The sequence below is a fragment of the Lacerta agilis genome, chromosome 17 (assembly GCF_009819535.1).
Source record: "Lacerta agilis isolate rLacAgi1 chromosome 17, rLacAgi1.pri, whole genome shotgun sequence".
Classification (NCBI taxonomy): Eukaryota; Metazoa; Chordata; class Lepidosauria; order Squamata; family Lacertidae; genus Lacerta; species Lacerta agilis.
Window position 1 is genome coordinate 17,235,948 of NC_046328.1, and position 12,300 is coordinate 17,248,247.

General features: G+C 47.3%; 1 protein-coding gene across 1 annotated transcript in view; it reads right to left on the reverse strand.

Annotated features, from left to right (window-relative positions):
* SEC14L2 (SEC14 like lipid binding 2) overlaps nt 1-12,300 on the reverse strand; it is a 38,405-nt gene that overhangs the window by 6,139 nt on the left and 19,966 nt on the right. Inside the window, exons 3-9 of the mRNA XM_033174897.1 lie at nt 11,345-11,388; nt 10,030-10,089; nt 9,708-9,896; nt 8,309-8,404; nt 6,692-6,752; nt 6,495-6,578; nt 1,558-1,664 (exon numbers count right to left, since the gene is read on the reverse strand). Of these exons, the coding sequence (XP_033030788.1) occupies nt 1,558-1,664; nt 6,495-6,578; nt 6,692-6,752; nt 8,309-8,404; nt 9,708-9,896; nt 10,030-10,089; nt 11,345-11,388 (641 nt within the window). The remainder of the gene's footprint in view (nt 1-1,557; nt 1,665-6,494; nt 6,579-6,691; nt 6,753-8,308; nt 8,405-9,707; nt 9,897-10,029; nt 10,090-11,344; nt 11,389-12,300) is intronic.

A 12,300-nucleotide genomic window follows, 5' to 3' on the forward strand; every position in this document is an offset into this window, starting at 1 on the left:
CCCCTTTATCGATATAAGCCTGGTTGCTTGGTAGGTGGTGATGACTGCCAGGCATTGATCTTGCATCTAGAAGCCTCCGCCTCAGCTTTCTGAGCAGCCTGGAACAAAGTCTAAGGCCTTTTTGGGTCAGGACAGCCATAATGGTCCAAAATGGTCAAAGGCCTGGAAACGATGCCTTATGAGGAACGGCTTAGGGAGCTGGGTATGTTTAGCCTGGATATGATAGCCATGTTCAAATATATAAAAGGATGTCATATAGAGGAGGGAGAAGGGTTGTTTTCTGCTGCTCCAGAGAAGCGGACACGGAGCAATGGATTCAAACTACAAGAAAGAAAATTTCACCTAAACATTAGGAAGAACTTCCTGACAGTAAGAGCTGTTCGATAGTGGAATTTGCTACCAAGGAGTGTGGTGGAGTCTCCTTTTTTGGAGGTCTTTAAGCAGAGGCTTGACAGCCATCTGTCAGGAATGCTTCGATGGTGTTTCCTGCTTGGCAGGGGGTTGGACTGGATGGCCCTTGTGGTCTCTTCCAACTCTATGATTCTATAGCCCTAGACCTGGCCTATGCTCCAGGGGTAGCCCATGCAGGGGCCCTACAACTCCCAACATCCCTTGATGGCAGCTCCATTAGGGCAAATGGGGCACTGCCCCTCAGCCTGACCTCAGCCAGCCCCCACCTGCATGCCTTGAGTGGGTGCCCTGGATATTGGCTTCCTCTTCCTTTGTGCTGCGCTGGTAGAACTCAGCAAGGAAGAGAAAGATGGGGACAAATCTACTATTAGTTTGCTCCACCTGCCAGTGGCTCCGGCGCCACCTACTGTTCACCTCCTGGGCTTCCACCCTATCGGTCCAAATGGGCACCCACCACCACTGCTGCCCCCCCCCCCCCCGGAAGAGGGATTGATTGTTAAGCCACTAGCTCTGGGTGGGTAATAGGGGTCTCCTCAGGATACTCTCGGTACCCTGAACAAACTACAGCTCCCAAGATTCTTAGGGGGAAGCCATAGAAGTGGTGTCATAATGCTTTCAACAAGTGGTGTGGATGTGGCCCAAGTCTTAATTCTGTAAAAACCATTCTACTCGGAGCCAAAGTAATTGGCTCTGAATTGTTAGTGGTCTGTCTTAGTACAAGAGGTACGGCCTAGAAAATCTTGAGGAATTGATAATTAACCCAGCAGTCAGAGAAGCACTCCCATAAACAAAAAATATTTGCTTGTTATTTAGATGTTGACTGGATTGTAATCAGCTCACACCAAGTTCTCTGGCTAGTGTGTGCAAAGCAGTAACGTGCTTTTGAAAATGTAAAGGTGGGCCACAAGCCTTGGAAACCAGAAGGAGGCAGAGTTAGTATCCCCTCTGCCTGGTTGTCTGAGTCCAGCTCTTTCCAGCAGCTTCCTGCCTTGCAATCTTGTGTCTCATTCCTCTATCCAGACTCCAGTCTTCCTGCCTCCTCCAAATTTAGGCAACCAAACTTCTCTAGCTGCTGGGGATAGACCCCCGCCCCACCACCGCCCAAGGGCTAAGGACCCCCGAGTGCTACCTGATGAGTGTCCATACCATAGTCTTGCATTTGGGGTCTCCATCTGGGTCTGTGAGGGTTCCCCCATATTCCATGGGGATCTGTGAGGGGTCGATGTGCTTTTGCAAAACCTCCTTCCAGTTAGCTGGGAGAAAAGCGAGAGGGTTCGTTTATTGGACAGAATTTGATTTTCAACCGACTCAATACAACCAGCAAGCAATTTGTCTAAGGCAAGGGTCGGCAAAGTTTTTGTGGCTTGGGCCGGTTCACGGCACGGAGGAGGCGTGCGCACCTTCCCATTGGCTGCAGGATCTTCTTGCAGCCAATGGGAAGCCGGCCAGCGTCGCAGAAGGCGGTCCCCGCTCAGCCCCGTATTGGTTTAGCACGGCACATGGGAGCCGACCGAGCGGGCGGCGGGAGTCCCCGAGTGGGCAGCAGGGGTCCATGGGCCGGTTAAACGACCCCCATGGGCCGCTTGTGGCCCATAGGCATTAAGTTGCCGACCCTTGCCTTATGAAAAAGCTGGAGATTAACCAGCGAAGGTCAATATTCTCCAGAGCTGACATTTACTCTTCAAATATCTGAAGGGCTATCATGTGGGAAATGGAGCAAGCTTGTTTTCTGCTGCTCCAGAGGTTAGGGCAGAAGTGATGGGTTTAAATTACAAAAAAGGAGATTCCAACAGCCTCAGGAAGAACTTTCTGGTGATAAGAGCCTTTCAACAGTGAAATGGACTGTGGACTTTCCCTTATTGGAGATTTTTAAATAGAGGCTGGAAGGCCGTCTGTCAGGGGTTCTTCAGCTGTCATTCCTGCATTGCAGGGGGTTGGACTAGATGAACCTTGGTGTACCATTCAACTCTACATTTTTATGATTCCGCAAACCAGCCCATTTCTCTCTCATCCCTCCTGCACCCTGCTGTTGAGAATGCAGCGGCTGAACAGGTCAGCAACCTTGCGGCCGCTTTTCAGGGAACATTCCTCGGTCACTGGCCCAGGTAGGCCTCTGAGGGCAAACATTAATCTCACTAACCAGGTAAGCAAAAGTCCCTGGAGTCCACAGTCCCCAAACCCCCAATATTCCCCCCTCCTCCAATCTGCCAGATTTTGTATAAGCCGCTAGCTGTCTGTGTCTTATCCTGGACAGCATCTCGACACAAAGCCTTGGCAAGATTTGGGGTGCATTTGGGGAATATTGCATTAGGTAGTTTTTTTAATTTTAATAATTGTTTCGTTAACCAAAAAAAGAAAAAGAAAAAAGAAAACGTAACAAGAAAACAAACAAATAAACAAACTACAAAGCATCATAGTCTGGAAAGACAAATGTACACAGATTATGAAGTAGTAATGCATACAAAGATTTCCTTTATAGAGCTTTATAAAAACAAAAATATTCCATACTTGTATAAGAAAAAAAAATTAAGTCATATTTGTTTTTTAAAAAACACACCCATTCGAATTCTGCTCGTTAGATACTTTTAGCTTTCCTAAAATTATAACGTTGCTGCTTCAGTATGGCTTTCTAATGTTCCTTTTGCACTGTAGTATCTTTTTGTAACTGTGGCTTTTAAAATAATCACGCTTGCGGGTGTCATGTGACACTGTGGTGAATGTCAACACCACTACCCCGGGGTAGACAACACCACTACCCCAACCCTTTTCACACACAGGCGGGCTTCAGTTCCCCTGTGATCCCCTCAAAAATGGCAGGAAAGACCTGCCCCAAATGTCATCACTTTCCTCCCATGGTTTTCTTCCCTAATAAGATTTCCCCCTGGAATCAGATAATGCAGAAACAAGCACTAAAGATGCACTGGTTTTTCAGAAATGGCTTTTATGTGGTGAGAAAGCTCAAACATACGATGAGAACTGACAGTTGTGGAAATGTCAGGGAAATGGAATAAAGTGCCGTGTGATTTCAGCCTTGGTTGGTTGAGGGGGATAGTAACATACAAGAGTTCCCTCCCCCCAAATACTTTCTAAACATCCCCACCTCCAAAACAACAATAATGCTCTGTGCATGTTTTTATATTTGGTATTGACAGTATATCAGCCCTCCTCTCCTTTAACTAGCACCTGTCAAAAGCCATTCCATCAGCTCTGCCAAAACACCAGCTCCATCAGGCACCTCCTACCTGGGAACTACTCTATTATTTTTATTTTTATTTATTAAATTTATATTCTGCCCTTCATCCGAAAATCACAGAGTGGTTCACAACATAAAATACCAACTGGCCGCTATACAAACAACTGTTTAAGAATTGGTGCCCTGAGTTTGCTTTTTTCCCTCTTCCCTCCCCATCCCTTTTTCCTTGTGTGTCGTGGGCGGAGACAGTCTTGTTCTAAGTGATTGGATGTGAGCCACTCCAAGAGCTCCCCCCTCCCTTTTGGCTGAAGAGTGGGCCGCAAATGGCTCTAAATAAATAAAGAGGCGTACACCAAACCTTTCCCCAAGCTGGTGTCATCCAGATGTTTTTGGACCACAGCTCCCAGCCTGCAGTGACTGGCCAGAACCGTGGAAGATCGCTGTGCAACTGGGGCAGGGAGGCTGACTGTGTGCATTTGCTGTTTTACATCGCCAGAAGTTAAAAGATAGAGATATGGCATATTTACTTTTAAAGGGGAAGCTAAATGTTCAGCAAAAAATATGAGGCATGTGGTGGGTGAGTGGAATAATTGCTCTGTCTTCCTGTGGCTAACAGCTCTGAAGAAGAGTTTGGATTTGATATCCCGCTTTATCACTACCCGAAGGAGTCTCAAAGCGGCTAACATTCTCCTTTCCCTCCCTCCCCCACAACAAACACTCTGTGAGGTGAGTGGGGCTGAGAGACTTCAAAGAAGTGTGACTAGCCCAAGGTCACTCAGCAGCTGCATGTGGAGGAGCGGAGACGCGAACCCAGTTCACCAGATTACAAGTCTACTGCTCTTAACCACTACACCACACTGGCTCTTGGAGTTTTAAACAGCTAAGGGCAGATTTTCTGAATGGATTCATTCATTCATTCATTCCTGCTGCCCAGAATACAGAGAAGCTTTATGATGTCTGCTGCAGGGTAAAAACAAGGGACTTGGAAAAATGCATACCTAGCCAGGCAGCAGCAGGAGGGGCCTCAGGCAATCTGCTTTAAATTTCCCTTCAGCCATACAGAGGAAGGATAGGTCCCAGAGAAAGGAGGAGGAACCTTTTCCTCCCAGCTTGGGACTTCAGGGTGGTGGTTTACAGAGCAAGCAACTGTTTCTAAGAAGAGACGTCATGTATGCCTCCAGACAGACACAGAGCCTTGGCTGAAATTCAGAGGAACCAAATTCCCAAACAAATATGGAATAAGCTTGGCTCACATGGGTAGCACTGGGCAGACGTCAGGCTTGCGGGATCAACTTTGTTTTGCTTTACTAGAGTAGAATTCCCCAGATCCGCGAATAGGAGCCAGGAGCAAACGACACTCAGATTTAGAAGAGAAGTCCAAGCACAGAAGTTTTGCTTTGAGCAGTGGAGCTGGGTGCGCACAAATCCTTTTCTAGTCTCCCATTTGCCTTGTTTCAACAGTATAATTGTCAGAGACCAGGCTGAGGAGTGCTGCTGTGATGAGGAATGGTGGGAGTCTCCCCCTCCCCCTGCTCCTGCCCAGGATCCTGAAGCTGCCCAGGACCAGTGGAGCAGTATAGATTTGGAACAGTGGTTTGTAGAGGGGCATAGTTTGGAAGACAAAGGTTGGGATGAACTGGGGGGCGATCAGCAAAATGAAGAACTGGTAGGGAGAGAGCTAACAGACTCTCTCTCACTGGAAAGTGCCCAGCCTATCAGTCCAAGAGCAGATAAGGTAGCTACACAAAAACATGACGGTTGCGAGATCAGGTTGCGAGACGTGGAAGTGACTAGGGGGGAAGTGGGTGGAAACCTTAATTGGGAACACCTTCATTCCAAGAAAGGATGCTTTGTTCTTTTGCTGTGATCATTAAAATACTCTTTAAATGGCAAGAGACTTTTTCGCTTTGTCCTGCTTATCTATGGCCAAAGGAGGGCAAGAAGCCAAGTCCCCGAAGCCTGACAATAATTTAGGGTGGGCGTGGGAATTATTGTTGCCACAAATGGCCTTCAAGCCATGTAAAGATCAACCAGCAGATCCCAATTTAGCTTCTTATAGCTGTTGTGGGACGTGGGTGGCGCTGTGGTCTAAACCACAGAGCCTAGGGCTTGCTGATCAGAAGGTCAGCAGTGCGGTTCTAATCCCCGTGATGGGGTGAGCTCCCTTTGCTCCGTCCCTGCTCCTGCCAACCTAGCAGTTCGAAAGCAAGTCCAAGTGCAAGTAGATAAATAGGTACCGCTCCAGCAGGAAGGTAAACGGCATTTCTGTGTGCTGCTCTGGTTCGCCAGAAGAGGCTTAGTCATGCTGGCCACATGACCCGGAAGCTGTACGCCGGCTCCTTTGGCCAGTAAAGCGAGATGAGCGCCGCAACCCCAGAGTCGTCTGCGACTGGACCTAACGGTCAGGGATGCCTTTACCTTTATAGCTGTTGTAGGGGAAGGGCTCATGGCTCAGTGACAGAGCATCTTTCTTGCACGCAGAAGGTCCCAGCTTCAATCCCCAAAGGCAGCATCTCCAGGTCAGGCTGGGAGAGACTTCCTGCCTGAAACCCTGGAGAGCTGCTGCCAGTCAGTGCAGACAATACTGAGCTGGATGGACCAATGATCCAAGCCTGTAGAAGGCAGTTTCCTATGTTCCTACGATTTCCATGTGCTGTGTACACTACCAGGAAAAAATGGGTGATGTGCACCCAAGGAGAAAGCTAGCAAGGTATTAAATGCAGAGTCCAAACTGCAGGGGCTTAACACACTTGTATTTGCTTCGCTCGCCACATTTTATTGGGGGGGGGCGGTTTGGTCTTTTTTGGGGAGGGGGAGTACTCAGCTCGCCCTCTGTTACATTTCCCGTTTCCTAGAAATGTTGGAACCAACAAAGGCAGATCCTACTCACCTCCTAAGACCACGATCTTCTTGCGAGTATCTTCGCTCAGAAAGTGCTTCACCAGGTTGTAAGCCACAGGGAAGAGCCTGGAAGCTGTAACAGGGTCGAAGAAACAGACTGAGTGGCGTGTGGTCCCCAGAGATTGCCCATGAGGCCCTCAGGCCTTAAAGGGTTTTTCCACCCCAAGTTATGCTTCCAAGGCTCACCTTTTATAACGTAGATTTGTTTAAGGGACTCAGGATAGTTCTCTTCAAACATGGCAAGAAGCTGAAAGGGTAAGGGGGGAAATGAGTCAGGAAAACATTTCAGAGGTGCTTTATATGCCAAATTATGGGAGCAATTAATATATCTAGATTCTCTAACATTTAAAGGTAAAGGTAAAGGACCCTTGACAGTTAAGCCCAGTCACAGAAGACTCGGGGGTTGCGGCACACATCTCGCTTTACAGGCCGAAGGAGCCGCTGTTTGTCCGCAGACAGTTTTTCCGACTAAGCCGTTTCTGATGCAACCAGAGCAGCGCACGGAAACACTGTTTACCTTCCTGCCGGAGCGGTACCTATTTATACTTGCACTTTTTTGGCATGCTTTCAAACTGCTAGGTTGGCAGGAGCTGGGACAGAGCAACGGGAGCTCACCCCCGTCACAGGGATTCGAACCACCAACCTTCTGACCAGCAAGCCCAAGAGGCTCAATGGTTTAGACCACAGCGCTACCCGCGTCCCTTTCTCTAACATTTACCCTGCCATAAAAAAACCCCTGTTCCATCTAGAGCAGGGTTTCCCAAACTTGGGTCTTCAGCTGTTTTTGAACGACAATTCCCATCATCTCTGAACACTGGTTCTGCTAGCTAGGGAGGATGGAAGTTGTAGTCCAAAAACAGCTGCTGACCCAAGTTTGAGAAAGACTGGAGAGAAATCTTTGTCTGAGCTTACTTCCCCCTTCTTTCACGGGGTGTTTGTAAGCTCTGAGGTTAGCTTATTGTTGATTTTAATTCATTCTGAAGTTTTTTTTATGGTTGTTTCTAACTGGGTTTTTAAAAATACTGATTATTCCATAGTTTTATTCTTTCTGTAAGAACAGCACATTTTTTATTTCTTTATTGCGTTCACATCCCACCGTTTCCCCCAATGAGCTCAAGGTAGCATACATGGCTTTCTCCCTCCTCATTCAATCCCCACAACAACCCTGTGAGGTAGGTTAGGCTGAGAGGCAGTGACTGGCCCAAGGTTACACCCAGTGAGCTTCATGGCCAAGTGGGGATTTGAACCCTGGTCTCCCAGGTCCAGAGTCCAACACTCTAACCACTACAATCAGTCAAACGGTATTAAAAAAACAAAATACAGACATAAGAATAAATCAATCCATAATATTGTGAATACTAACACTGCTCATAATGTTTATTTGATTAATTACCTGCCCTTCACACGTCACAATAATTTTTTAAAAAAATTAAAAACAGCTCAAGACTGATTGCAGTCCCAAGAATAAGTTGGGTCCTTAAAAGAATACACATCTCAGGGGTCAAAGGCAAGGACAAAGAGATGTGTCTCCACAAAGGGAAGGTGGGAAGTCAAGGGGATTTGAGGGAATCCTGTATGTAGGTAATATGATGTGTGATGAATGTAAATTTTAATATGGAAAATCAAATAAATATATTTGGGGGGGGGGGAGAAGTGTCTCCAGCATATGACATACTGAAGGTGCCACACACAATTCTGTGGGGAGGGAATTCTTGGGACGAAGATACAGGACTAAAACTGCACCCCAGACAGCAGATACAATCATTCAGAGACACAATGGGGTGGGTTCCCTGCCATTCTCACCTCAGAATAGGCATCCACAGCTGGCTTCCAGAGATGCTTCAGGCCCAGCCCTTCAAAATCGTAAATCATTGTGACAGTTTCAATTCTCCTCCCCAGCTTTAAAGAGAGAGAGAAGACAAAACATGGTTTAGACAAAAACATCTACAGCCATTCTTCCCCCTACCTTTTGCCACACTGGTGTCCCCTCCAGATGTTTTCACAGAATCATAGAATTGTGAGTTGGAAGGGACCACGAGGGTCATCTGGCCGAACCCCCTGCAATCGGGAATCCATTTTGGACAATGTCTTAAAGCTGTCCTGGCTAGGGTGAAATTATAGTCCACAAACATCCGGGTTAGCAGCACGTTGACTATTCTTTAAATTTAGCACTAGAGATTGGATACCCTGCCATCCCATGGCCAGAATGTTGGTAGGTGACTGTGCTGAAGAATTCTGCACAAAAAATTATAGCCAGTGTAACAGGCGACCACATGCAGAAGACTACGTCTTAATGGAGAGCTCTTAAGAATGTTAAGAAAAGCCTGCCGGAACTCTGGTTTGTTAAATGCACTTAAGAGCTGTGGCAGCTGTGGTTTGTTACGGGTGCTGGAAGTTGTTGGAGGGACCCCGATGTTCCTCCTCGCAGAGCTACCCTTCCTGGAGTTCCCCGCGAAGAGGGAAAGCTTGCCAAACACTTCTGGGAATTGTAGCTTTGTGAGGGAAAGGGGGAGAGAAAAAACCACGACTGTTTAAAGTCGTATCGTGGTGCTTTAAAAATACAGGCAATCTCCGATTTGCGTGGGGGTTGTGTTCCAGGTCATCGTGTTCACCGGTGGCGCATGCATAAGCCCATTATGCCCCCGTCCTGTTACGCCCCCTTTTCCGGCCAAGCATGCAGACCCTGCAAGCATCCCTATTTCCCCAGGAAAAGTCCCGGATTTACAGAAGCCCGAGTCCCAGTTTCTGATTTGATCCTGGAATGTCTTGTTTTTCCTTAGGACATCCCTATTTTCATTGGAGAAATGTTGAAGGGTACGGAGTTCTGCAACCCCTGAGCCAAGGAGATAAAGATACGACCTTCAGAAGACATCTGAAGGCAGACCTGTAACAGCAAACTTTTTAAATGTTTAATATTTTACTACGTTTTTATATATTTTGGAAGCTGGCCAGAGTGGCTGGGGCAAGCCAGTCAGATGGGTGGGATAACAACAACAACAACAACAACAACAACAACAACAACAACAACAACAACAACAACAACAACAACAACAACAGAATTGGATATTTTCACCAGAGAAATGTTGGGTGCGCATGCGCGATCACACATCAATTGAACGCATGTAAAATCGGTTGTTGCCTGTATGACATGCATGTGGCAGACATGAAATCAGACATTCTAGGCTGGGTACCAAGGTCTTACCTTCTCACTCTGCTCCACACACAGCTGCCGTAAAATCTCACAGTCCTGGAACTTTTTTTTAAGCAAATCTTGTTTCGAAGCCGAGAAGAGGATCCCTTTGGCATCGAGAGGTCCAATGATCTCGTACCAGATGGGGCAGCCTTCACGGTCGAAACCGCATCTTCCCCCGGCCATGTAATTTGTAATGACCTGTGGGGGCCAAGATATAAGCAGGTGAGCAGGCTGAGGGTACAAGAGGCAGCTGGTTATGCGTAAGGGGAAAATTTGGGGAATCTGGAGCAGGATCAGACGTATGGACAAAGCCAATAAATTAGGAACGCACCTCTGGGGCCTTCCATTCCATGATATGATCTGCATCCATGTGCTTCCGACATTCAATATGCTGTTTGGGGGAGGGGAAACCAAAAAGGGAAAACTATTAGTGAAGAAGAAGAAGAAGAAGAAGAAGAAGAAGAAGAAGAAGAAGAAGAAGAAGAAGAAGAAGAAGAAGAAGAGTTTGGATTTGATATCCCGCTTTTCACTACCCGAAGGAGTCTCAAAGCGGCTAACATTCTCCTTTCCCTTCCTCCCCCACAACAAACACTCTGTGAGGTGAGTGGGGCTGAGAGACTTCAGAGAAGTGTGACTAGCCCAAGGTCACCCAGCAGCTGCAGGTGGAGGAGCGGAGACACGAACCCGGTTCCCCAGATTACAAGTCTACCGCTCTTAACCACTACAAATGGCGGTCAGACATAGGTCATCTTAGGCCTCTTCCAGACGGCCAGGGTGCAGTGCGCACTGCGTGGGGCTGGCCTTGAAGACAACGCAGAAATGGCAACTGGCCCAAAATGCAGCGGTCAGATTATGGGCGGGTGTTGACCTTAGAGCTCATACAACCGCTGTTCTCAAACAGCAGCACTGGCTGCCGGTTCGTTTTCAGGCCAAATTCAAGGTGTTTATAAAGACCTAAATTCTTATGGCCCCATTTCCAGAAAGGCCACCTCCTTCCCTACAGACACTCCTGGGAGCCAAGATCAGCACTCATAAGTTCAGGAGGGTGGGTGAGCCCAGGAGAGGGCCTTCTCTGTGGCAGCCCCTAAGTTGTTATATGCAAACTAGGCCACTTTTACAACGCCTTTTGGGACCCAATGTATTCTATGATATGCTGGGCCTGCTGGGATGCATTACACCAACGATCCTCAACTCCCCCCCCCCAAAAAAAAAACAAAATTGAAAATTCCTGAGGGTCTTGATGAACCACTTAATTATTTTTCTGCCTGTTGTGGACGTGGCGCAACGTTATACTAGGGGCTGCAAGTTTTTTAATTGTATTTTTATTGCTTTCTCACATATAGTACATTTTGCTGTATTACAATTCCAGAGAATGCAAAAAACAAAATAAAGTATTATGGTATTTTATACAATACCATAAAATACAAGGTAAAGAAACACAAGCGTTAAAAATGCAATTAAAAACCAATATGAATATGTAACACAACAGCCATGCCCTTTCCTGCCTTCAGTTGCGAATCCACAGTCACACTGCAGACTACTTGAATGAAGTGGCACTTATGAACCACTGCATTATACAAATTATCAGTGTGAAGTTTATGATTTGCATGCATCCGTTTTGATATTTATAACAATAAGCCTCTTACCTTCCGGAGCATGGCTTCAGACTTCTTCAAGTCAAAACACCGAGCTGCAAAGAAGATCATGAATGGTTAGAGACCAACTTGCAAAATACCTGTGCTAAAAGGTAATAGCATTTATATGTACCCAGTTGTTTTGGCCGATGCCCTATTTGCACTCATTTCCAGATGTGCTTCTATTTGAACGGCAATTCTTTCCAATAAACAAGTAAGGTCGCTACATTTCAAAAATGGATTCCCCACAGCTGCCATTTGCGGTAAACAAAGATTCGCCCAACTTAAAAGTGACATGCTGAGCGAGCGTCATTTGGCCCCAGAGTCTCCACTTTTATTTATTTCTGCTTTCCTATCACTCCTCACAGCAAACGTGACCGTTTCATCTTCAGATATCTGGAGGGCTGTCACGTGGAAGATGGAGCAAGTTTGTTTTCTGCTGCGCAAGAGGGATGAACCCAAACTAACAGATACAAATGACAAGAAAGGAGATTCTGTCTAAACGTTAGGAATGATGCTAAGAGCTGTTTAACAGTGGAATTCTTCAGCTGCAATTCCTGTATTGCAGAGGGTTGAAGGCCAGCAAACTAAGGTCCGCGGGCTGGATCAGGTCCAACTGCCTTCGGATGCGGCCCATGGATGGTCCAGGAATCACTGCGTGGATTGCCAGTGCGCACGCTCTTTCCCTCTCCCTCACACGGCAGCGGCGCCACCTCCTCCCTCCCTCCTCCTGGCTTCTCCCTGCCCTGCCTAGAGGAGGAAGGGGGCTGAGCTTTGTTGGTGCCAGCAGCAGCACGACTCGAGCGGCCGCCATTTTAGGCAGCCCCTCTCCAGAACCCTTTCATGCGCCGCTCATCATCCTTCTGCCACCAGCCCCTGCTGCTCGCAAGACACAGGTAAGCAGCCACCGGGGCACATCCGGTGCTGTGGAGAAGGGAGGGGAGAGTCGTGGGGGAGGGGTGGCTTAT